General features: G+C 41.1%; 1 protein-coding gene across 1 annotated transcript in view; it reads right to left on the reverse strand.

Annotated features, from left to right (window-relative positions):
• Positions 1 to 1,044: 1,044 nt before the first annotated feature.
• The window catches only part of AGBL1 (ATP/GTP binding protein like 1), a gene marked incomplete at its 5' end in the record, with an annotated part of 671,581 nt that continues 644,867 nt past the window's right edge, over positions 1,045 to 27,758 (reverse strand). Inside the window, 6 exon segments of the mRNA XM_032621686.1 lie at positions 1,045 to 1,127; positions 11,037 to 11,167; positions 14,274 to 14,317; positions 14,933 to 15,024; positions 25,644 to 26,168; positions 26,259 to 26,809. Of these exon segments, the coding sequence (XP_032477577.1) occupies positions 1,045 to 1,127; positions 11,037 to 11,167; positions 14,274 to 14,317; positions 14,933 to 15,024; positions 25,644 to 26,168; positions 26,259 to 26,809 (1,426 nt within the window).

The raw sequence follows: 27,758 nt of genomic DNA on the forward strand, positions 1-27,758 counted from the left end.
AAATTCCCGCATTAGCTTCACCTCTCAGAGCTCATGTTCCTTATTTGCAATGTGAGAATAATGCCTCATCCATAACGTTGTAAGAATAAGATGAGACAAAATACAAAAAGTGTGCCATGCAGTGTTGGCCCTAGTCTTGCATTCCACAACAGTGGTCACTGCATTACTAACTTTGTGATCTCAAGCCAGACAATTAACCTCTTTTCTCATCTGTGGAACGGAAATAATAACAGTGGCTACACTGCACTTTGCTGTGAAGGACAATGCATCAACACTGCCTGTCACAGAGTGGGTACTCAATACACATTACTTATTAATAGTAAAGTTCCAGAAACGTACCTGCTTTCTGTTTGGCTGGAAGAGTAGGAAATAAGCGCATGAAGGAGAAAATTAGCCAAGAGCAAACATTAAGACATTTGCCTGTTTTTGTTCGTGTCTGTCTCTGCTAGGCTTGGCTTTTGGAACTAGACCTTCACATTCCAATCCATAAAATGGAGATGAAGTTTGTTTCCACTTCCCCTCCCGGTCACCATGCAGAAGGTCATTGAAGAAAGGACCCCTTTGTCCACCTGGGATGCTTGTGCTGGGCAGGGTACAACAGATGACTGATTTTAACCACGCTCCCAGAAAGAGGGCATTCTCCTTCAGAAAACTTAAAAAACAGCATTTCAGCCTCCAGGGAGCCAGGAACAGAAAAGCCAAGAGATAATGAAAGAGAGAGGGAGGTGAACAAAAACTCAGCCTGGAGCTAACAGTGAAAGATAGTCTGCCTGCCTGCTGCCACCCCTCTGCAGCAATGTCAAGTCAGGGCCCATCCACGTTGATGAGAAATCAGATATAGGAACTATGAGAGGATACATTCCAAGCAGTGATTCATCTCTGGAGGCTGAACCTATGTAATGTCCTTACTAATCTTGGGCTCCCGGGTTATGAAGCCTGCCATCAAGGATGAGTTATATTTTCAATAAGTCATTCTAGCTAATCAGGCCCTCTCACGGTGAGCTGCTAAAGAAGAGACAAGATGAACCGCTCTACAGCTTCTGATCAGGGGTCCCCAATGCGGACAGAATCCTTGGCGGGGGCCTCCTGCCCCAACTGGGTACTGCCATCACCCTTCCCCTTGGCAGCTGGCACAAAGGGAAACACAGACCACGCAAGCACAGGAAGATGACAGGATCTGTGTTTGATAAGGTTATGATTGAATCAAGGCTTTTGCTCTAATTATACTGCAGTTAAATAAATGCAGCCTAGTAATTGTAATTGATGTGCAATTAAACATGTATTTATATCACCATTGCCTCTCCCTGTGCAGCTGTCTGTTCCTGCTTCACATTGTGGCTGGGGACACTGAAATCTGCCTGATGCTCAGGAGGAAGCCCCACTGCTCTCACATGGGTGCCTCGTCTACGAGGTAGAACAGGAGCTCTGGGGCACTCTTAGAAATGTGACAACATTCCAGGACCTGAACAATATATGCAGGTCTTCTCAATTGGCCTTTTCAAAAGAGTTAGGGGGCTAAGCGCCCCGACTATCACTCCGTCTGGCCCTAGAAGGTTCTCATCTTCTCTATGTGCTGGATGGGCCATTAAACACGGACACAGTTTGGGAGATGGGTGAAAAATCACAACTAGGTAAAATATCACAGGAGTCATCAGAAGGCAGTGATGAATATCTCTGAGATGCTAGGTGAAAAGTCTGTGAATTTCTAGGTGTTTTAGCTATATGGAAGATAAGACTTCCAAATATTGCAAGCTGGAGGAAATGAGGACAGATAAGAACTTGCATGAAGATTCAAGCTCTATTTATATTTCAGTGAACACTTATCAATGCTGGTAGCTAGAATAAATCATACGGCAAAAGAAGATATGCCCTCAGGATGTTCATAATCTAAGCTATATGAAAGTAGGAAAACAGCTCAGGCAAAGAATTAAAGCAATATAAATAAAAGAAGGTTGGGGGCATTAATGCTGGGCTCCACGCTAACTGCTTATTTGGGACTTAGATGAATATCATAAACCTTTAGCCTCACTCCCCAGCAGCTGTGATGGAATGCATCTCAGTTGGGCTTCTCTTCACCCATCAGAGTGCTAATTAAGAGGCTGGAGAAATACCACCATCCACCTCATCTGTTCTTGTTCTCCTGCTAAAAGGACACCATGCATCTCCCTGACAGCTAGTCATTACAGGAGTGTATGGGCACCCCAGGCTTCTGCCAGGGACAGCAAAGACCCTTGAAGACCCCAAACAGAGCTCTGAGCCATACTAGCGCTCAGGAGGGGTGTACACTCTCACCAGCTATGATGGCTGGTGCAGGTTTTAACTCCCAAAGGAGTGTAGTTATACAAACCTCAGTGGAGTGAGGGTGTTGGTACAGGAGAACAACGGGCAAGAGGGAAGAACAGCTGGTCTTGCAGTTAATTGCAATTCTCTGAGGTCAGTTTCAGATCTAAGGCATTTGGAAGGTGCAAAATGTTTTTCAGCATGTTAAAAAAAAAAGTGCAGTACTTTCTACTTCTTTAGCTCTTCTTAGTTACCAAGCACTTCTCTATGTGATATTTAATTGACCTTTATCCTATAGCAGGGATTATTACCTCTAAGTGACTAATTTAAAAAAGGAGACTCAGAGAAGTGAAGGAACTCTTCAAGGTCAGAGGACTATGTAAATGATAGGGTTGGGAGTAAAGCCCAGGTATTCAGCCTTCTAGTCCAATGTTCTTTAAAAGTCAGTCAAGGAAATGGGCATAAGGGATCTTTTAAGGACGTTGGAAATGCTTTAAAACCAAAAGTGGTGATGGTTGCACAACTCTGTAAATTTTCTAGAAATCATTGTGCACTTAAAATAGATGAAATTTATGGTATGTAAATTATATTATAATCAGCTCTTAAAAAATAAAAGCAAACAAGTATAGTAAGCAGGGCCTGAGCTTTGGTGTCATTATACCATGGTTCAGATCCTAATTCCAACTCTGAAGTCCTGGGCAACCTTGCACGAGTTCCTTAATTTCTTTACACATCCATTTCTTCATCGCTACAATTAGAGTAATATTAGCCACTTCTCAGGATTGCTGTGAGGATCTGGTACTAAAGCAATAATATCTAATTTTATTTCTGATGCCTAGGAATCATGATATAAAAAATAATTAGCTCTTCACTGCCTGCTTAACCATAATCCTTTTTCATATCAAGGCTGAATCGTGTATGAGTATCAGGCATATGATATTGTTTTGATCAAAGCCCCAGATCAGTACTTTTCACTGTCACTCAACTAGCAAGTAACAATGGCTCAGCATACCAAGGGCATATACACCCCACCTTCTCCTAAACTGTTCACTCTCAAACTTGGCTGCTCACTGGGATAAACCAGGGAGTTTTAAGAATGTGGATGGCCAGACCCTGCCCCAGATAATCTGATGGTTTTTTTTTTAACAACTTTATTGGAGTATAATTACTTTACAATGGTGTGTTAGTTTCTGCTTTATAACAAAGTGAATCAGCTATACATATATATATATCCCCATATCCCCTCCCTCTTGCGTCTCCCTCCCACCCTCCCTATCCCACCCCTCTAGGTAGTCACAAAGCACCAAGCTGATCTCCCTGTGCTACGTGGCTGCTTCCCACTAGCTATCTATTTTGCATTTGGAAGTGCATATATGTCCATGCCACTCTCTCACTTCGTCCCAGCTTACCCTTCCCCTACCCCATGTCCTCAAGTCCACTCTCTACGTCTGCGTCTTTATTCCTGTCCTGCCCCTAGGTTCTTCAGAACCATTTTTGGTTTTTTTTTTTAGATTCCATATATATGTGAGAATCTGATTTAAATCTGGTATGGAGCATGGCCTGGGCATTGGGATTTTTGAAATCTCTCCATGTGATTCTAATTGCAGCAACGTTAGAGAATTATAACTCATTGGGTTTTGATTCTGGCTACGATACAATCCTCCTGGGGAGCTTAAAAAAAAAACCCCAAGCCTGAGCCTCACACCCCAAGATTCTGATATAATCAATCCAGGGTCGGGTATGGGCACGTTAAAAGTTCCCCTGGTGATTCTAATGTGCAGCTCGTACTGAGAACCACTTCTTCAAACCTTGATAAGCAGGATGCCTTATGGGTAGGGGATCTACTCCACAGCCCCTCCCCTCATTCCTCTCCCTTGCTTCCAGGAAAAGGGTTCACGGGATGGTATGGTGGGCACTGTTAGACTATGACCTCAGACCTTAGGCCTGCTGCAATGAAGCAAGCCCTGGGTTTTTTAGTAATCCCAGGAATGTAGGAAGAATATTATTAAGGAGGATAACCAATGCTAATTCAAAAGGGGCATTGGCAGAGTAGCTGAGTGTCCTTCAAGTCTCATGGTCCACATAGTGCAAGGGGATTGGAGGTTGGTGAGAACAGACTTTCCAGGAAGTGGAGGAGGTCATGAGGTGCTTAGGAGACTCTCAGGAAATGATCAGCCATCTATTCATCCATTCAACAAATGTGAATGGAGTTGCTCCACTATGGTAGGTGCTGTGACAATGGTCAGCAAGGTAGGCACCACAGCCTATTCAGAGCTTAATAAAAATACAAACCTCCCTCTGCTGCAGTCAAACCATTCACTAAAATGAGTCTGAACTTACCACCATCTCCGTCATCTTGTATTAAACCCAAATCTCTGTTGGTCACCCTGTCACTCGTCCAGAACAGCTCCTGCATCCCTCGTTGCCTACCCCACTGATCACTATTCTCATTCCTCCCTGACTCGGGCTCGGATTGATGCCTTGCCTTTCTTTCTGGCTACTACCCCTGTCCAGACCCAGATTCTTTCTTTATCAAGCCAGTTACCACCCTAGAGACCTTGAGGATGGGAGAATTGGGGGGTTCTGTGAGTCAGGTAGAACTAAGACTGGCAGATTTGGTCAGAAATGCTTGCTCTTATAAAAGAGTTTTCAGAAAATCCTGGGAAGACAGAAAGGTTCACTCACTGTACAGGTTCAATGCATATTTTGTCACTTCATCCACATTTCCAGTTCTCAAGGATTATGGCTGAGCAGTGATGTCTTGTCCTTGACCATGTGATGGACCTGTCTTCACTGTTTGCCCCCATCAGCGTCATTTGTGGCCCCATCCTACAGGGTCAGGTGGGCAGGGTGAGCCAGTCCTGGCAGACTTAGCTGCAAGATAGGATCAGCACCTGCCCCAAATCCTGACTTGTATTCTCAGGAACAAGAGAGCCCAGGTCCAGCTCCCAATTTTCTCTCCAGGCTTTATATCTGCACTTCTTTCTTCCACTTCTTGCCCTCTTTCCCAAAATAGTAAATGCTGGTGATGCTATCAGGAAAGCACTTAGAAGGGATAAGAGTGGGTGATCCTTCCACTGCTGTGATTTGTGGTATCACTCATCCTTAATCAGATGGTCTAAAGTACCTTACATATCTAGTCCATCCAACAGTTGATCAAAAAGCCCCTCCAAACACATTTTAGAGGTGATGTCAGAGAACTATTACTGATTTTCTACAGTCTGGTACCCTTATCAATAAAATGGACGTGGCAATAATTAATGTGAGAAAGTGCTTCACACGGTATCTAATTTACAAATGTTACCTATTATTTATATTGTTGGTGACCAGAAGGAAATTTTTGTGTAATTTTTAAACATTTGTGGAATGATCACATGATATGAAGAGTAATTAATGAGCATTTGCCATGTGGTATGTATTATTGTAAGCACGCTACTTATCTCATTTAAGCCTTACGGCAATATATCAAATAGGTACTCTTATCCTTCCCACTTCATAGTTGAGGGAAATTACCACAGAGAATTTAAGTGCCAATACCAATAAATATTCTCTGTGTTAATAAAAATGTTTGGAAGATTCCAGAGAAAATGAGAGAGAGAGGAAAAAAAGATGGATCTTGATGGAGAAAGAATAATCTAAAACAGAGTAAACAAAACAGAGAGAGGCAAAACATGGCAGGTGGGGCACCTGTGTTATGAGGGCAGTTGGGTACTTGGTTCTTTGGTGAAGTTCAGTTAAGTCCTATTAACAAAAATGACATGTCATAGGTGTTGCAGGACCTGAGTGAAAAATAGGATGGGGGAGGGAGTGGAATTGACAGAGGTAGGTCGGCAATGAACATGTCCTCTGCATAGTGGTAATTCCTCCGATATTTAATCCATGCCACGTACAGACACTATTTAATAAAATTATGGAGGAAGGAATGAATAAGTAATGTCCATAGCCTAAGGCAGGTGACATCTTGCTAATTCCCAAGCCTTGAAAACGACTCTCCTTTTGAATCCAGTTATCAGCGCATTTCAGCCTGTGCTAAACAGTGTTGGGATATAGACTAACAAAGTCTTCTTATCCTTCCCATTGTGTTCAACTGGGTTGAAAGAGATAGAGCAATCACACCACCATGTAAGTGGATCAGTTTATGCTATGGAAACCACAAGGCAATAGCGTTGAAGTCTCCTAGGCCAAAATGGTTGGCTGGAGAAGCAGGGGGAAGAGTTACAAATCCTTCTTTATTTTCAGAAGGGTAAAAAGGTCAAAAAGGGCAGCTCCTTCTATAACCTCCCATTAAAATTCAAGCATATCGTTGACAGAGGCCCTACTCCACTTGTAAGGCAAGCATGGTGCTGCTAAGACAGGAGAAGTTTTGCTTTCCTAGGATGAGGATTTGGCCTCAGAGTTATTGGAAATGGTCCCAACGAGTCCTAGAGGCTATAAGCCTGACATAGCCTGAGCTGTTTCTGTCACTTCCGGGACTTGGGGATAAAATTGGCCAGAGCTGCCACTTTCTCCGTCCCAGACATGATTCCATTTTCATCCGTTATAAGGTCTATCAGGATTTCAGCAATATTATTTTCATGTGACTTGTTATTCTGATTCTTTCCTTGTGGTTTGCATAAGATTGGCCAAAAAAAGAAAATCATTAGAAAGTACCACCTTATTTTCAGAAGCCCTTGTTCCATTTATCAAATGGTCTCAGATTCAGTGGCTGCCAGCAATGCTGATTTGAATTCCCCTGTTCCGTCCTGATTTGTGTGCAATTGTTCTAGTGGGAGGGATGGCTACTTATTATGCAGAATGTACTCCTGATGTGCATAGCAGTCTGGATGCTTCAGCAACCCGGGGGCCGGCTTCTTAGCCACCTTTCCTAGGGACTGGTAATTTCTGGAGGCAAAGCAGAGAAATTTACATAAACTGGAACCTTGCACCACTAAAATGTGTTGTAAGCTGGATTCTAAAATTTTACACCAGTAATCTTTCAATTTCCTTCAGAACTGGCAAGGATATAAAGCAAGGAATTCCCAGATTAGCTTCCAATGAGAAAGCTCCCTTTACTAGGTAGTGAGCTTCACCGCATACTCAATAAGTGCCCAGATCTGGATCCCAGAATATCCACAGTCAAACTTAACTAGCTCTGTGATTTCAGCCAGGTTGATTACTCCAGCTGATTTCAGTTTTTTCATCAGTAGGGTTGCAAAGGTCAAAAAGAAATTACCTGTAAAACACCTAAAATCATGCCTAGAACATGAAAAGTTCTCAGGAAATGCTGGCTTTTATCAATATTATTACACTCTCCTTTTTCCCCTGTGGAGGTTTCTATTGCCATCGTTAAAGATTGAAGGATAAAGATAGTTAAAATATCAATCCTAAATTTCTCCTATGGAAACTTAATCTAGTGTTTAACTACTTTCCCATCATGGATCCTCTGCCTGAGCCCAAACAAATCTATTGAAATCTATTGAAAAGATTAACTTTTATTGTTTCTTATTTACTACTACTGAACGATAGATTCTCAGTAAATCCATTCTATATGGGTAAGTTACAACTACCTGAATGGGTAAGTTACAACTACCTGAATGAGTGAGACCATGCCCGCAATATTGCATCCAGTTTTGGGGACTAAATATTAAAAGGGGTGTTAGTACTCCGAGATGTGAATTAAAGTCACGAGGGGACTTGATATCACATAATAAAAAGGATGAGCATGTCAATTTTTTTTAATGGGGGATCTATGATAGCTACATTTTTACTGATGATTCATTCATTCCTTCTCTCAAAAATAACTTTTTGAGACAAGACTTCTAATATGGCAAATCCTCTCAGCAAATCTTCTCCCTGAAAATCAGCTATGACACTGAACACACACACACACACACACACACACACACACACACACACAATTTCAGGGCTTTGGAAATTAACCAAATGCATACACCAAGTCAGGAAGCAATTATTCATGGAAAAAATACTGAATTGGGGGTAAAAATTGAAAGCCTGTGCCATTTTTTTCACCAGAATGGGCCAGTTCATAAAAACCAGAAGCTTCACTGATGGAGAGGGTTGACTTTATTTGCAGCAAGCAGGAAAAAAAAAAAAATATCCCATACTAATAGCTTTGTCAGTAATGTTAGCTATTTCTGTCACAGAAGAATGAAAGACTACTTGTTCAGTTAATCAGAGGTGGAGACCTAGTTGGGCAAGTAAGGAAGTGGCAGAGTAGACAGAAACTTAGAAGAGAAATCTGAGAAATGACACAGCAAAAAGGGGTCTTGATAACTTTCCCACCGGTCCGTAGTTGACAAGAAAGCTGTGCACACATGCAAAACAGACCAAAGAGAATCTAAATTGTCTACATGCTGGTGTCTGACTCTGTCCTCACACATGTGCAACAGGACCTGCAGAAAGTAAAAGCTGGAGCTGGCTTAAAAGCTGTATGAATGTAAATGTCCTCCCCCACATATACACAGATCCATTGTCAGAGGGTAGAGACTTACTGAACTCAGGTGTTTAGCACAGCTTGTCAAATGTCATTGTTTGATCAGTAAGGTATGCAGAACAGTGTGACCCCTAGGAAGCCATGAATAAAATACAATTTAAATTAAAAAAAAAGTGAGTAGAAACAGAAGTCACACAAGGGAAATAGATTTGGTAGATTTATTCATAGCAAGTTACTAAAAAACAAAATGAAATTTAAAAAAAACAAAGACTAGAGAAACAAAAATTTCTGCATAGGTAGGACATATCAGAATTCAATTCAATTATTGTCATCCCTTGTCTAAAATATTCCCACTCTCAATAAAAATTATGAGACATGCAAAAAAAATTGGAAAATGTAACACAGAAAAATTTTAAGAAGTCCCTAGAAACTGTTTTTGAGTGGACCCATATGTTGGAATTAGTAGACAAAGACTTCAGAGTAGCTATTAAAAATATGTTCAAAGGACTAAAGAAAACTATGTTTGAAAGATTAAATATGATGGCAGAGAATCAACAAATAGAAAATCTCAACAAAGCAATGGGAATTATGAAAAGAGCCAAATGTAAATTCTGGAGTTGAAAAATATAATAATGGCCCACGTACAAGAAGCTGTGGATGGTCCTAGAACTTCAGATCTGAAGGTGGCAGCTTTATGAATAATATCACCAAACTGGAAACAATCTCAATGTTTATCGACTAATGAATGGATAAACAAAGTGTGGTATATCCATGCAACAGAACACTATTCCACCATAAGAAAAGAAAAAAGAATTGACGTGCTGTGAGATGAATGACTCTCAAAAACACTATGCTAAGTGAAGTAAGTCGGATGTAGAAGACTACATATTACGTGGTACTACTTACAAGAATTGTCCAGAAAAAAACATCTATAAAAAAAGAAAGAAGATTAGTGGTTGCCTGGACTGGGGCTGGGAGGAGGTGTGGGAAGGTTGATTCTAGGTGGACATGAGGAAATTGGGATGATGGTAATATTCCAAAACTGGATTGTGGTGGTGATCGTGCACTGTACACATGTACTAAAAATCCTTGAATCTTATACTCGCCATGAATGAAATTCACGGGAGGTCAATTATATCTAAATACAGCTGTTAAAAAAAAATCTTTAGTGTAAGATTCTTGAGGTCAGGGGTCCATCCACAGAGTTCAGTTAGAAGACTTTAATTCATTCATGCAATGAGGGTTAAATGCAAAAGCTAAACATTCAATCATTCTGGGTTGCCTTATTCCCCTGCCTTGGGGACACTGAGGTCCCTCCTTCCCAGCTAAGCTCCTCTGTAGATCACTTCATAAAAGGGAACAAACAAACAAAAACCCTAGTTGGTTGGTTAGTTAGTTTTTTTGGTTTGGTTAATTTTCGACTGCTAAATTCTCATCAAATATTTTTACCGTGGAAACTCTTCAAATCTAACCCCTACCTCTTTTTCTCACACCCCTGCCTCTTTTGCCTTGGGATTTGCAACTCAATGTTAAACAAACAAACAAAAAACAGCCCCATGTTGCCTGCATTTAAAGTATCCTGCTCTTACTGTTGCAACATCTGTCACTCTCCACAGCAGGGCCATCAAACTAAACTGTCAGGGTTAAGTGAAGTTTTGCTGATTCAACGTACTGCTTCCTTCAGAGATCCCTGTCAGAACCATCGGGCTGTGGTGGATAGAGATGTATGCTCTTTGGCTGACTTGCTTTTTTTGTTGTTGCCCCTTAAGGACACTTATTGTTTACTCATCTGTAGCATTGAATCAGAGGCACACAGTCAATACTTGTTGTTCTTTGCTTGGAAAACTGCCTCCAAATCCACTCTCCCTACCTCCCTTCCAATCAGGGCGCCCTCTCCACCCCAAGGTGTGACATCTGACCTATTGGCAGGAGCCCTAAACCCTATCTCGGGTACAATTATATGTGCTAGGGGACTTGTAATCATCTTCCAGATGGGATTCACTGTGTAGTGAGGTCGTTAAGGAAGCAGGGAGAGGGAGTGCAGCCCCTCTTTAATTAGTGATACTGATGGGCAATTGCACGCTGGCAACGAATGCTACACCTCCAGCAGAATTGCAGGCAGCGTTAATCTGGTAGCACTAATCACCAGGCCTCATAGCAGAGAGGAATTCTGCGCTTCCATTTGGAAGGAAAGTATGCATTCTCCCATTGAGTATTTGGATAATTGGAAGAATTAAGGAAAAATACATTATTCCGTTTGGATACAGTACTAACTGGAATGAGCCGAACAATCAGCTCGCCAGCATGAAGCACAACTCCTTACCTTCCTGCTGCAGAGAGGAAAATTTCTCTACATTATGAGCTGCTGTGGGCCCTTCATCAACAGTTAGATTGCCTGCTCCTCCAAAGGACCCTGTGAGATGTCCCTGTGCCATGTCTTCTTCCAGCCAGTTACTGATTCAGAAAAAGAAAGCCTTCTCATTTTGCTGAAATGGAAATGGAAGGCCAGCTCCATGGCTAGACTGGGCTCTGCCTGGCCACTGAGCTCAGGAAGAGGTGTCTGTAGTATCACATAGCAAGTTTAAAGGGCTTGATTCTTTAGAGAGAAAAATCAATCTATTTGAGGTGCTCAGAATCCAGAACAAAGTTCTTAGGCAATTCCTGTGCCATCACTTCAATAAAACACTTCCTTAGAGCAAAAACACTCAAGACAGGTGAAGCTGTACTTTCTTCAATATTGATAGCTGAGGTCTCATGCCCTTCCTGAAGAATGAACTCTTAATTCTTTCTCACTGTCGATGAGAGCGAACAAAACAAAGCTGCTTTCTTTATGTAAGAATTCAGATGATATTTTTTTTCTTCTGATGGATCCAGAGTTTCAGATTCTTCCACCCACCCACCCACATATCCATTTATCCATCTTTTTTGCCTTTATTGAGTATCTAAGCCAGACTCTTGTTAATGGATTGGTTCCATTTTATAGATGAGGAAATGCAATTTTAGAATAATTAAAGAACTTGTACCTGTCCCATATCTAATAAGGAGTGGAGCTGGTATTTTAAAACCTGATTTTTCTGACTCTAGAGACCAATTCCTAATATGGATGGTGGAAATGCCAAGTTTCAAAGTCTGATTGATTAAAAATAAAAAATTAACAAATACACTTAAAAAGAACATTCCTTGGCCCTTCAAAATGCTAACATCACAGCAAAACATCCTCTGAAATTCTCACCTGAATTCAGTATGTGCTTACACAGCTTGTTTTTTACACATAGAATTTTCCATGCACTGCATTATTTTCCTTTTCTGACCTTTCTCCTTACAGTTCTTCCCTTTTCTCACTTTTGCTAACAAAATCTTTCTGGAAATGATCTCGTTAGCTCAAGATGAATGATATATACATCAGCAATAATTATATTTTATCTGGCCAATTGCCCTCTTCCTTCCTGTAAAAGGGGAACTGCCATAGAAATGCAGAACTGCTCCGAGGGTTTGAATGCAGGTAAATACAATCCCCCATCCAGGTTGCTCAATCCTCCCCAAGTATAAGCATCACTGGGCTTGCTTTAGGACTTTTTGATTGGTAGGGAAAAATCTAATCATTTCTGGAATAAAAAAAAGACCTTGTAGTCCTACTTTCAGAGGATAGCTCTTTTGGCAAAGGGCTTTTGGCTGCTGTTGGTAATTTGCAGTGAAAATAACGTATACCTTCTGTTGCAAAGACTACTCTTTTTGTAATTCTGGAGAACTAACAGGGTTGGGGCATAGCTTAGAGAGAAAAAGGGCAGGGATATAGATGATTCAAATACGATGAAAGAAAGGATGGGGAGATATATTTTAAAATAGAGGATGAGAATGAGATAATACTTCTGTCTAAAGACTAGGTTATGCATTTGGGTAGGACATCTAGGGATGTATCTTTTAGGAACTGAAGCTTTGTAGACCAGGGCCATTCGTAAGAAATTGTTCCCATTTTAACAAGTTGCAAGGACATAAGCCAAAGAAATAGTTCTTTAATGTTGGGGATAGAATTCCAATAAGTTGATGGATGAGGTAGTCTTCATGTCCTAAGATGACAGTACTTGTCAGCTGGACCAGAAAACTTTAAGGTCCTGATCCAAACCCAATGCACTTTATGCTCATAGTAGATACAGCCAGGGGACTGATCATGGGCAGGAGAAATGTATTGAAATATGTTATAAAAGCACAACAAGGTATGGTTACGGGGCAGAGGAGTAGGAGACATATGTAATCTATGAACCATCATTTCTATTTTGCTTGAAGTAGAAACCCCAAAAGACCTCCTATGCACATATGTGGAATTATATAGTATAAAACCATATTCTGTTGTCAGAAAACCTGAGCTCAAATCATCCTTTTATTATTGTTTAGAGGCACATCAATTTACTTCTGAGATTTATTTTCCTTATTTGAAAATTAAGTTGTTGGACTAGAAGATCTCTTCTATCCCAAGCTCTATGACCCAGCTTTCCAATAAGAGGAAATTAAAATGCACATTAGTTAGGTTTCAGGGTTGAATCAGTTGTGGGCTTTTTGATAGATACTGTACAGATCTCATGTTTTGAAATATTGTTCTCTCCCAATAAAAATAGGATGATCTGTATAACTGAGCAAAAGTCTACTAAGGTGCTATAAATTTTCTTCCCAAGAAGATATGAGAAAATTGTGACTTGCTTGGAAAGATAGTTAAACACAGTAATTTTATGGAAAAAAATTCTGAGTTAAGATTTGCTTTTTATAAACACCTTGATTATGGTAAAGGCAACCTCAGAGGAATAAAGTTGAATGGTCAGTTGTATGAAGTTGGAATCTGTCTTGACTGGGTTGAATGCTTTTTGCTCTAGATTATTGAAAAGAATTAGAAGCTAACTTCTTTTCCTTTCATCCATCTATCCTATATACCAGCGGTTCTCAACCAGGAGTGATTTGAGCCCCAAGAGACATTTTAAAATCTTGGGGAACATTTTTGGTGGTCACAACTCAGGGAGGGGGCTTGCTACTAACAACTAGTGAGCAGAGGACAGGGATGCTGCTAAACATCCTATAATGTGCAGAACAGCCCCTCACAACAAAATATTACCCAGCCTAAAATGTCAGTAGTGCTAAAGTTGGAGGACCCTGCTATATGCTATATATTGTTATTATAAAAAGACTGCAGTGAGATATCCATGAACTTTGTGGGTCAAACTCATAAGTTTAATATGCAATGAATCAAATAAAAAATATAGAGATATCACCTTCAGAGGATGAGCATCCCTATGTCAGAAAGAGTAGGATTTAATGTAGTAATTAAGTGACAATATCCAAAGCAAGAATATTTCAATAAAATGTGTGTAGAAAATCAGCTTTCTAGAGGCCATTACTGGAGGTATCCATCTAGGACTTTTCAGAGGATAAGCTGCTTTGACCCACAATGTGGTTTTCTTGTCCTCTGATGGTGCAGCTCCCAGTGATAGATAGATGAAGCTGGGTATCCAATGCCAAATATGTAATCTTCTAAACAGCATCTCTCCTCCCTCTGCTTGCATCCTACACTCACCAAACAATCTTCTGATTATTGTTTGTCTTCTCATTTAGTTCCTTCTACAGGAAGATAATAAGCTGACCAAAGAGATAAGATTATTCCGTTCTCCTTGGCTGTCAGATCCCTCATACTGATTTGATGAATTGGCATTTTGATTTCTTTATCAGATAAAACTTTGGGAATTTGGTGTGAGTCAGTCCTGTGGGAGACATCCAGAAACCTAAGTCCCTAGCCATAGACCATGGTGACCTTACTAAGATAATGCCATCATAAACAGGCAGCCAAATGTTATCCCTGGGCACTATTGCTTTCATAGCCTAAAAATTGCAGCACCAAGAAGAACAAAGGGTTGAAAGGAGCTAATGTAATATCCAAGATCTTCCACACTTTTTTCCCTAATTGATCTAAAGAGAGGCTAGGGGAAATAATAAAGGTTAACTTTGCAATGACTCTATAGCCTCTTATATAAGAAGCTCAGTGTACACTACACTTACTTATAGGCTCATGTCTTTGTCTTTTCATATGAAGAGTATCTTGTTCGAAGTAGAAAAAAATGTGAAATGTTTCAAAGATGATATATGAAACTATTTTTTTTTTTAGGTTAGAATATGGAAATTAGGGCTAAGTTGGTCAATCAGCCAAAAAGATTTCCAAATGGCAAGGTAAGATCTTACGGGACTGCCTTGAGGTAAAGCCAATTCAATGAGTTTCCGCAGCATAACTGTCAGGACCCCAAAACTAGGTGGAATAATGAACCTATTAAAACCTGTAATTGCAATTCAACGGGGGAGACCATTCATCACAAAGATGGCAATGTTCCCTACATTACAGATTGTGCAGAGAAGACACGAACAAAGGTAGGAATCAGGGGCCTCATGCAAACCTGAGGAGAGTGTACATCTCTTAATAAGAGAATGCAGAACTAGCCTGAATGGGGAGCTTGGTCTTTATCCAGTATAGTTCTGGTTTCTGACTCAACAACTGAAATGCAGGCTTCTCTCTCACGCTCTAATCCAAGACCATGTTGAGGATACACTTCTAATGCGATCACTATCAAATTTCCTGGATTTTACCCAAAGAAAACATTAGTCACTGCTCTCAGTTTTCCCCTGATGTTTTTACAGGTCTTTTTCTCATGCCATTTCTATCTTTGAACCCATATTGCTTTGTATCAAGGGCCAAATTGCCAATATTTTGAGCTTTGGGGGTCACACTGTCTTTTGCAGCTCTTCAAGTCTGCTGTTGTGTCCCAAAAGCAGCCACGGAAAATGTATAAACAAATGAATTTGGCTGTGTTCCAATAAAACTTTATTTACAAAAAATAGGTGGTGGGTCAAATTTGGCCCAGGGGCTATAGTTTGCTGACCCTTGTTCCACATATATAATAATAATTAAAATAACATGTAGGGCTTCCCTGGTGGCGCAGTGGTTGAGAGTCCGCCTGCTAATGCAGGGGACGCGGGTTCGTGCCCCGGTCCGGGAGGATCCCACATGCCGCGGAGCGGCTGGGCCCGTGAGCCATGGCCACTGAGCCTGTGCATCCGGAGCCTGTGCTCCACAACGGGAGAGGCCACAGCAGTGAGAGGCCTGCATACAGCAAAAAAAAAAAAAAAACAACATGTAAAGCAAGGTAATAATTAAAATAAATGAGCAGCATACAATAACTTCCTTCATTTCTTGAAAGATATGGTGGTCATTTTGTACTAAATGCCACTTTCCTCTGACAGCTAAGAAGACTTTTGGACCAGCCAATAATAAAAAGCAGTAATGAATGTAGGAATCCTGGGAGTAGAGAGTCTGGGAAATGCAGAAAGCATACTTAGTTTCATTCAGTTGTTCATTCTTTTACTCGCTCAACAATATTTGTGGGGCTATCTGTTCTGAAAGCTTTTCTAGGTTCTAGGACTATAATGGAGAACAAGAACAAAATGGCTTTTGCGCTTTTGGAGATCATATTCTAGTACCAGACAATAAACAGATAAATGCACAGGCAAGATAATTTCAGATAATGAAAATTCCAATAAGGAAATAAAAACACGATATTGTATGGACCAGCTATCAGTGGAATAGTTACTACTATAGTTTGGGAAGTTGGACAAGGCTTTTCTGAGACGATCCTTTAAGCTGAGACCTAAGGGTGATAAGTTTCCTATAAAAGGATTTAAAAAAAACAAATAAGAAAAGAAACATTGGTATAGTTGGAACATATGGTTGGAGTGAGGGGAAGGGTACCAAATATGAGGTGAGAGAGGTAGGCTGGAGCCAGGTCATAACTTGGGACCAGGTTTAAGAGTTTGAATGTTATTTCTAATGTGAGGGGAAGGAATTGCATGGTTTGAAGGAGGAGATACATAGTCTAACCAGATTCTTTAAAGGGTAGCTCTTACTGGGGTGTGAGACTGGACTCTTGGAGGGGTTAAGGGACAGTGGTAACGGGGAAATAAATTAGGAAACTCTTGCATGATGGTGGCTTGGTTTGGAGAGTTTTCTTTTTTCCTTTCATTTCCACTCTGTTAATTTAGTTATATTTGAGACCTTGGTGGAAATTGATATTTTAAGCTCTATTACCTTTAAAGAATTTACTTCTACCAAAAGAACCAAGGTCTGGGTCTACTGAGTACTGGTCTTTTGTTATATTCTATATAAACACCCTTGATTTCATCAGTTTCTATTTTAAGGGTCATCTATGTGACTTATTGTACAAATTAGCTATGGGATTTCAGGACACGATCTTCAATATTTTAGTCAGTGTGAATACACTTTTAACCTGGTACGACGCTACAGATTTTAAACAGGCAATCTCTGTTTAGCAGCATAAAACTGAACTCCTGTTTCTCATGTATTTGAGGGTATGAGTGGTGTCCTTTGGAAGACAGCAGAATAAAATGAAAATAGTTTAGCCAAGAAATAAGCTAGAAGCAGCATGTTTCTGCTCAATAGCAGACTCAAAGGTAAGAAATTGTTTTTCCTTCACTTTGTGGGTGGGATCTGGCCCACATGCCTCTGTGCGAGAAGGTGGACTTTTCTTGATATGATCCAGATACCAAGTGATTAAGAGATATGCTTGTGAATGAACTCGGGTCCAGCTTCTGATAACAGCTCTACACCTACCTCTTTGCAAGCTAATGCTCCCCATGTTTACTCCCTGCCCAGGTCTCTCATCATAGTCATTTACATCCCAATTCTCACAAACTTTCAGTTCATACCCTACCTATTCATAACTTCTACCCTCACTGTATATTTCACCCACCAGTATGTTAGGGAAATTCCTAATGGTTCTAAGTAACCATTTCTTAATTTTTCCTTCCTCTTCTTCCTTATCTTCTTTCTTCTCACTTTTCTTCAGCCTGTCTACCAAAGTCACCTTGCATTTCTCTTACAGAATGCTTTTTCCACATTACTCTCATAGGGCAGAATATGTTTCCTACGCTGGTCGACTCTACATGAGAAGGCACTGGCTTTTTAATTCCATTGACTAACCATCATCTTATCCCCCTGATCATTTATAGTGAAGCTATTGTGGGGCATCAGTTCATTTTCAGCCAGCACCAACACGCTGTGCTAACCCATCTGTGAACAAAGCCCAAGTCCTATTCTCTTCTGTTGGCTGAGGGTAGGAAGCTGTCCAGGAGAGCATGGGTATGAGTCAGGGAGAGGTGTTAATACAACAGAAGCAGGTGATGTGGGACTCTGATCCAGACATTTATGTAATTTACTCATGGCTTCTGGACCAGACAATCTCCAATCCCAAGTGTGCCATTTGCACCATGTAAATGATTCCTACCAACTATGTGAATTGATGTATCTGATAATTCCTAGCTCATAATGGGCAGCTGCAGTCACACCTCACTGGTGTCCTGTAATCAGATGCTCAGTCTCCACTAGATCTCAGTTACATGGAAGGAACTGTTTTCCAAATGGCAAGTATTTCTCTGCCATTCAAAATCCTGGGGTGTGAACGGTGACTCTCTTAATAGGGCTTGCCACAGAAACAATGCAGCAGCATTCCTTAGCACAGGAACAACTGACACCATCAGACTTGTGGGGTTAAACGGCATGAGTGGAAGGGAGACTTGCACTGCACAGTAAACCTCTTGCAGAATTTTTATTTATCAGGGCTCCACTTAAACCCTGCAGTTTCCCAAACAGAGCAGTGTTCTCACACATGGAACTACGCTGCTTCCAAAATCCTATAAAGCCGACTAAGTGTCATGCCTTTTAGTGGTAGAAGGTGGGTGGTCTGACATCTTACCCTTGATCCTAATTAGAAGGATGTCCCAGCATGTGGCAGAGCACTAGATCCCCCAAAACTTCACTGATACATCACCCTCCAAATCTTTATTGAGACCACCTCCTATTCTGTCACATATTTAACTCTCTAGAATATCAAGAATATTTGCCATTTCCTACTATGTCTAACCAAAATTATGTCTCCAACTTAAGGACAATTCAATGTAATACTATATTCAATTATTTATATCTCAGTCCCTAGCTATCTATCTCTCATCTATCAATATATCTAATTTTGGACTTTATATTATTACCAAGGGCAGGAGATTTATCACAACCCTGGGACAAGACAATGGATAATTTATGCTGCTTTAATCCTTCCTGCTAATGGGGTTGTATTAGTTTCTTGTGGCTGTTGTAACAAATTACCACAAATTTGGTGGCTTAAAACAATGCAAATTTATTCTCTCAAAGTTCTGGAGACCAGAAGTCTGTAATTAGTTTCACTGAGCTAAAGGTAAGTTGCCAGAAGGGCTAATTCCTTCTGGGAGATTTAGAAGAGAATCTGTTTTTAACTTTTCTAGAATTTTTAGCTTCTAGACTCTAGAGGACCCCTGTGTTTCTTAGTATGTGGCCCCCTCCTCCATCTTCAAAGTGTCTTACTCCAATCTCTGCTTCAGTCATCACATGGCCTTCTTTTCTGACTACAACTCCTCCTGCATTCCTTTTGTAAGGGTTGTCATGATTGGGACTGGATAATCCAGGATAATCTTTCCATCTCAAGGTCCTTCACTTAATTACATCTGCAAAGTCCCTTTTTCCATATGTATTAATATTCATAGATTTCTGGGATTAAGACATGGACATATTTGGGGGCCATTATTCAACGTACCAGAGTATCAAATAAAATGCCATATAAAAAAGCCACACATCAAGTACCAGAGGCTCTACTGATGGTCAGTAAAAATAACACACCCAGTAAGACAGATGCAGATATGGCTACCACCTGTTACAGTTCTGGTAGCCACCATAATCTACTAGAATTCATCTGGCTTTTGCAGGGTCTAGAAGTATTCATAAGGGAAAGGGATTATACCACCTCTGCATAATTAAAAATTTTAAGGACAGTAAAGATCCCTGAGGTTCTTCATAGATGGCGATGTTGCTTCTGAGATACTATCTTGGCTGGAAGGAGGAGTTTCAGCGTCTTCCACTTAGCCCTTCTTACCGTAAGAGCCCTTGCTCTCCAGAAAAGATAACCAATTTGGGAAGCTACTTAATAAGTCTATGCCAATTATACATTCAGGATTCAAAGAAATAATCACAGGCTAATTTCATATACCCATTGAATCCACTATGAGATGGACTTGGGTCAAATTCTATTTAATATCTGGTTTTCTTACAACCCACCTCTAACTGGAGGAGTGTGAAGGTATTTCAGGTCTCCTGATATTAGTGTTTGGACCCCTGTCTAATAATCCTTAAATGTTCTGGCATTTCCTTGTCTTTGTATGCATAGCAGACCTATTTTAAGTCTCTTTGAGAAAGATCAGACGGGTCTTTACCCCATCTACTTGTAGTGACACTGAAGGGTCCTACTCATGGGGCAGACCTTCTCCTTTAATCAAAGAGCCCCATGATCTCTTAGCCATTGCTACAAACCACTGCAGGTCAAGGCACCATGATCGCCACTCCAGCCTTCCTACACATTAGAGTAATTGTATCAGGTACGTCTTCGTCTTCCTTGCCTCTGATGGTTAAGTGCTGCCACCTAGCCTCAGTCATTCTGGAATCTCAGCAGCAGCATTGATACTAGGGAGCTTACTTACTTCTATGTTAACATCTCCCACTGTCAAACCCACCCTACAGAGGACAACCACCACTGAACTTCTCAAAGATCCTGGAGCCTCCCCGTCCCCAATGCATTTCTTATCACCTTAGTGTAGCGTTCTCTCAAAGTGTGAACCTCAGAACCGTCACATTAACATCACGTGGGAGCTTTTTAGAAATATAAATTTTAGGACCCCCAATTTGATGGCATACTTAATCACACTTTGGAGATGGGGCCCAGAAATTGATGTTTAACAAATTTACCTAAAGATTCTGTGCAGGGTTACGTTTGAAAACCACTGACAATGAAAGGAGTGTCCTCTGGGACACCACTCATTCTAATATTTGCACTGTCCTGAGTCTTCTGAGTCCATCCTCAATATTCAGCAAAGGCACTTCTATCTCATTAGTGTAGGCCTTTGATGTGCAGAAGCTTTAAGGAGCTACTCTGCAGATTTTTACTTTTTGTTTACACACACACAAATGAGTACCAGTAAAACTGATGAAATCTGAGATCAGTGGATTACATAAGTGTGAATATTCTGATTGTGATATTGGACTACTATTTTGCAAGAAGTTACCACAAGGAAGAACTGGGTAAAGAGTACAAGGGATTTCTCTGCATTATTTCTTAAAACTGCAGGTGTCTACTATAATTACCTACCTTCTATCTATTTATCTATCATCTATCTATATTTTGCATTACTATCAGCATTGACTAAGTGATCCAATTTCTCCTCATCTTCATCAGCGTTTGGTGTTGTCACTATTTTTTATTTTAGCCATTCAGTATGTTGAGATATCCCATTGTGGGTTTTTGTTTGTTTGTTTTGCATTTCTCTGATGGCCAATGATGCTGACAATATTTTCATGTCCTTATTTACCATATGTATATCCCTTTCAGTTAAGTGTCTTTTACGTGTTTTGACCATTTTCTAATTGGATAGTTTGATTTTGTTTGTTTGTTTGTTTGCTTGTTTGTTTGCGGTACACGGGCCTCTCACTGTTGTGGCCTCTCCCGTTGCGGAGCACAGGCTCCGGACGCACAGGCTCCGCGGCCATGGCTCACGGGCCCAGCCGCTCCGTGGCATGTGGGATCTTCCCGGACCAGGGCATGAACCCGTGTCCCCTGCATCGGCGGGCGGACTCTCAACCACTGCGCCACCAGGGAAGCTCTGTTTGTTTGTTTTTACTGTTGAGTTGTGAGTGTTCTTCTAGATACAAGTCCTTTGTCAGATATGTAGTTTGCAAATATTTTCTCCCAGTTCGCACCTTGTCTTGTTATCCTCTTCATATAATCTTTTACAGAGCAAAAGTTTTTAGTTTTAATGCAGTCTAGTTCATCATTTTTTCCTTTTATGGCTCATGCTTTTGATGTCAAGCCTAAAAACTCAGTTAATTTTTGAATAAGGTGTGGGGTATAGGTTAAAGTTCATTTTCTTGCCTATGGATGTCCAACCGCTCTGGCACCACTTGTTAAAGAGGTTTCCTACATTGAATTGCTTTTGCACCTTGTCAGAATCAGTTAAGCATATTATGTGGGTCTGTTTCTGGGTTCTCTATTCTGTTCCATTGATCTATGCATCTATCCCTACGCCAACATAGCACTGTCTTGATTACTGTAACTATAAGTCTTAAAGTGGCTAGAGTGATTCCTCCCATTTTATTCTTTTCATCAAGATTGTTTTAGCTGGACTTCACTGGTGGTGCAGTGGTTAAGAATCTGCCTGCCAATGCAGGGGACACGGGTTCAAGCCCTGGTCTGGGAAGATCCCACGTGCCGCAGATCTACAAGCCCATGCTCTACAACTACAGAGCCTGCGCTCTAAAACCCACGAGTCACAACTATTGAGCCCACGTGCCTAAAGCCTGTGCTCCATAACCAGAGAAGCCACTGCAATAAGAAGCCTGCGCACCGCAATGAAGAGTATTCCCCGCTTGCTGGAACTAGAGAAAGCCCACGCGCAGCAACGAAGACCCAAAGTAGCCAAAAATAAAAAATAAATTAAAAAAAAAAGAGATTGTTTTAGCTACTCTAGGACCTATGCCTTTCCATACAAATTTTACAATAGCCTTTTTCAATAACTACAAAAAACCTTCGCTAAGATTTTGATAGGTGTTTCATTAAACCTGTAGATCAATTTAGGGAATATTGTCATCTTCACAATTGGAATTGTTTTCCAATCCATGAACACAGTATGTCTCTCCATTTTAGATCTTCTTTGATTTCTACCATCAGCATGTTCATTCAGGTTTTGTATATGTTTTGTTAAGTGTCTACCTAAGTGTTTTATTTTCTTTGGAGTAATTATAATTGGCACTATAGTTTTAATTTCAGTTTCAGCAGGCTCATTTTTAGTATATAGAAATGTGATTTCTTTTCATGTGTTAACCTTGTATCCTGCAATCTTGTTGACCTCATTTGTTAGTTCTTGGAGGATTTATTGCGGGGGGAGCAGATTATATGGAATTTTTCTATGTAGATAATCAGGCATCTGCAAATAGGAAAAACTTCCTTTCTTTCCAACCTATATGTCTGTTATTGCCATTCTTGCCTTACTGTGCTTGCTAGAGCTTCCAGTTTTATGCTAAATAATAACAGTGAAAGCAGAAATCCTAGCCTTATTCCCAGTCTTCGGGGAAAGCTTTCAGTCTTTCATCATTATTTATGATATTAGCTATACATTTTTGGTAGATGCCCTCGATCAAGTTGAACTAATTCTCCATTGCTAACTTTCTGAGAGTTTTTATCATGGGTGGCTGTTGCCAAGTGCTTTTTCTGCATCAATTATATCTGTTCATATGACTTTTCATCTTTGGCCTGTTGACAGGGTGCATACAGCAAACTTTTAGAATCTGCTCTATGTGTTGTTTTTTTTTTGCGGTACACTGGCCTCTCCCGTTGCGGAGCACAGGCTCTGGATGCGCAGGCTCAGTGGCCATGGCTCACGGGCCCAGCCGCTCCGTGGCATGTGGGATCTTCCCGGACCGGGGCACGAACCTGTGTCCCCTACATCGGCAGGCCACTGTGCCACCATGGAAGCCCTCTATGTGTTTTTAACAGAACATTAAACTCAGAGTCTCATGAGAGTGCTTCCATGTCAATACATTCTCCCCTATCCAGTTTTAAATGTCTGTCCCTACCCCAAACTCACCTACTCAAAATGGACTCCCACACAGATTCCCTCAGTTCTTACATTCAAACACAACAGGAAGGTCCTGCAAATCCTTTCACATATAGACCCTACTGTCTTGGAGCAAGCCTGTACTTCCCTAATCCAGCTGTGCTAAAACCAAACTCTAATTATTGATCTGGAGGCAATAGAGGGAAAGGGTGAGATCTTGAGGAGCATAAGCATTATCTTGCAAGGCTTCTTCTTCAGATGCAGAGATTGCAAGTTTCTAGGCAAGAAGAGTCTGTTCTCCTGCAGCAGGTGGAAGGAGGGTTACTTCTGCTAGCGTGAAGAATCCAGGGGAATTTGAAGATTAAAGACTCTCAGGCATGTCTATCCAAATGCCCATATCCTAGGTTTCATTGTCGACTCTTCTTCTATCAAGGCCTAATTCTCAAAGGTGATTTATTGAAGGGGAATATTCAGCTTCATGTACAGTTCTGTTAGCCTTATAGTAGACTCTGCCTGATTTTCAGTAACATATGCCTTGTAGTTACAGAAGATGAGAGTCTCATTAAAAGATGTTATAAAGGCATTCCAGGTTTTATAGCACGACTTAAGCAAGCAGTAGATTGCCCTTAGCCTATCATTTTCTGTTGTCAAGGCTACCAGTGTTGTTAACAGAAGCCATAATACTCTACAATCCTTATAAGTGTCATTGTGTCCATTCTGGCTCATCACCACAACCACTGCATAATCCATGTGTCACCTTCCACCAGCAGCTCTTCCCAATTATGCACAGGTGAAGGCCAGAAGACAGGGATACCCCTACACAACAGACATTATAACCATCCCATCCTGGTACCATTATCTTAGTCTGGGTTCTCTAGAAAGGTAAATGCCTATGCACTACTCATTTATTGGGAAGATAAGTATCAGGGGAGCAGAAGAGAAGTGAGAGAAAAGGTTGTGGGACAGAGAAGGATAGAGAAACAATAAGAGGGTGTGTCACTGGCCACTACTTGCGATCAAGAGCAACCAATTGCTCTACATTGGGAGATTCTTATTTCCCAAGAAGACTACTGCACAGTCTTTATGAAGCAATTGGTTCACAGGAAAATCATTCAACAGACAGGAAGGGAGATAAATACATTCGCTGACTCCCATTCCCAAATGGTTATAGGTTCCTTCTACATGGCATTAAATCCCCTAGACTTCAGGACTGTCACACATGGACATGGATCCGGTCCTATGACACTACGCATCTCAGGCATTATTAGGAAGTGCTAGGGTAGGAGGTGAAGGGTGAGCAGCACAGGAAGCAGCTCAGGTGCTGTTGGGTTGTGCCACTGTGATGTGGGTTGGAGCCAATGAATAGTCACTGCAGAGGCAACCAGGGTAGAATCAGTAACCAAGGGCTCTGGAGGTGAGTGAGGCTGAGCAGATCTGAGGCAGCATCTTTGGGGCACAAAACACTAGCTCAGAGGGTTGATTTAAGAATTGTACTCACAATATCCTTAATACTACAACAAGAAAATAGTCAGTGCTCAATAAGTAGCACCTATCACTATTATCATTAGTAATATTGATATACTTGACATTTTTACACCATCCACAGGCATCCATAGCCATCACATAACAGGAAAAAAATCATCAACATAGTACATTGCTGTGTTACACAAATGATTAACTTTGTGTGTCTTATCATCAACGATTACCTTTTTTTTTTTTTTTTTTGCGGTACACGGACCTCTCATTGTTGTGGCCTCTCCCGTTGTGGACCACAGGCTCTGGACGCGCAGGCTCAGCGGCCATGGCTCACAGGCCCAGCCGCTCCGCGGCATGTGGGATCTTCCCAGACCGGGGCACGAACCCGTGTCCCCTGCATCGGCAGGCGGACTCTCAACCACTGCGCCATCAGGGAAGCCCTTCATTACCATTTTTTACATTTGATCTCGTCCTGATTCTCATCCTTGTTACCTGGAATAACTTTCAGTTTTTCTACTTGAGACCAAAACACTGCCCTTTGTTACAACTGAATTTGTTCTCAGTCTTGGATTCCAAATGTCAACGTTCTCCACTCTACAACATTTCATGTTCTTGCTAATATATGCAAAGCACATGGAAAAATGTCTCAAACATAGTAATCTGAAAGCATCGTTCCTCTTCTTCCTCATCTTCTTCCTTGTATTACTACTGCTACTACTATTACTGCTGCTGCTTCCGCTGTTGCTGCTGTTACTAACACCTGTATTACTACTGCTACTACTATTACTGCTGCTGCTTCCGCTGTTGCTGCTGTTACTAACACCTGTATTATTACTGCTACTACTATTACTGCTGCTGCTTCTGCTGTTGCTGCTGTTACTAACACCTGTATTACTACTGCTACTACTATTACTGCTGCTGCTCGTGCTGTTGCTGCTGTTACTAACACCTGTATTACTACTGCTACTACTATTACTGCTGCTGCTTCCGCTGTTGCTGCTGTTACTAACACCTGTATTACTACTGCTACTACTATTACTGCTGCTGCTCGTGCAGTTGCTGCTATTACTAACACCTGTATTACTACTGCTACTACTATTACTGTTGCTGCTGTTACTAACACCTGTATTACTACTGCTACTACTGTTACTGCTGCTGCTTCCGCTGTTGCTGCTGTTACTAACACCTGTATTACTACTGCTACTACTATTACTGCTGCTGCTTCCGCTGTTGCTGCTGTTACTAACACCTGTATTACTACTGCTACTACTGTTACTGCTGCTGCTTCTGCTGTTGCTGCTGTTACTAACACCTGTATTACTACTGCTACTACTGTTACTGCTGCTGCTCGTGCTGTTGCTGCTATTACTAACACCTGTATTACTACTGCTACTACTATTACTGCTGCTGCTGTTACTAACACCTGTATTACTACTGCTACTACTATTACTGCTGCTGCTCGTGCTGTTGCTGCTGTTACTAACACCTGTATTACTACTGCTACTACTGTTACTGCTGCTGCTTCCGCTGTTGCTGCTGTTACTAACACCTGTATTACTACTGCTACTACTGTTACTGCTGCTGCTTCCGCTGTTGCTGCTGTTACTAACACCTGTATTACTACTGCTACTACTATTACTGCTGCTGCTTCCGCTGTTGCTGCTGTTACTAACACCTGTATTACTACTGCTACTACTGTTACTGCTGCTGCTCGTGCTGTTGCTGCTATTACTAACACCTGTATTACTACTGCTACTACTGTTACTGCTGCTGCTTCCGCTGTTGCTGCTATTACTAACACCTGTATTACTACTGCTACTACTGTTACTGCTGCTGCTTCCGCTGTTGCTGCTGTTACTAACACCACAACTGCCCTCAGCACCATGATACCTTTGATGGACAAATACACTTCAACGCTTGAATTTGTTCTCAACCTTTTCTGCCTCTACTCTCTGTAGTGCCACATAAAAATGCTGCTAGATAAAAGGCATATAAACAACATATGTTGTTATGCTGGTAGCAACATAAACAATAACTCACACTATTACAACCAACTCACCTAAATTTATTGAGCACTAAAAGGCACTGTGGTGAACACCTTCCATGTCTCATGCCATTTAGTTTTCATAATAATTCCATGCTGTAGGGATTATTATGTCTATTTTGCAAATAAGTAAACAGAGCCTTAGCAACCTTAAATAACATTTCAGTGTCTCCCAGCTAAAGAGAGGCAGAACCCATCTGTGTCTGGTTACAAAATCACTCTGCTCAGCCACAGTGTTAAGACTGCCAGTCTTGGCCCATGGTAAATACTCACCCCAGGACTACCTATACTCCTCTGCGAAATCCCACACTTAACCTCCACTTCACTCACTCACACCTTCTCTTTCCTGCTCAGGTTTTCACCAAACCCATCTAAGTTAAATCCCTCCATATTAGTTTCCTAGGGATACAATAAAAAAGTCTCATAAACTGGGTAGCTGAAAACAACAGAAATTTGTCTCATTCTTCTGGAGACCAAAAGTCTGAAATCAAGGTGCCAGCAGGGCTATGGTCCCTCAGAAACCTATAGGGAATTATGATTCCTTGCTTCTTTTAGCTTCTGGTGTTTGCTGTAAGTCCTTGGCATTCCTTGCTTGTAGATGTATCACTCTGACCTCTACCTCCATCATCACATACGGCTGTCTTCCTCCTGTGTGTCTGTCTCTGTGTCTCTTCTCTTCTAAGGACTCCATTTAGATTAGATTAAGGGCCCACTCTACTCCACTATGACATCATTTAATTTAAATCTTTGTTACACGTGCAAAGATCCTATTTCTAACAAGTTCACATTCCAGGT

Source organism: Phocoena sinus, chromosome 2 (genome assembly GCF_008692025.1).
Source record: "Phocoena sinus isolate mPhoSin1 chromosome 2, mPhoSin1.pri, whole genome shotgun sequence".
NCBI lineage: Eukaryota > Metazoa > Chordata > Mammalia > Artiodactyla > Phocoenidae > Phocoena > Phocoena sinus.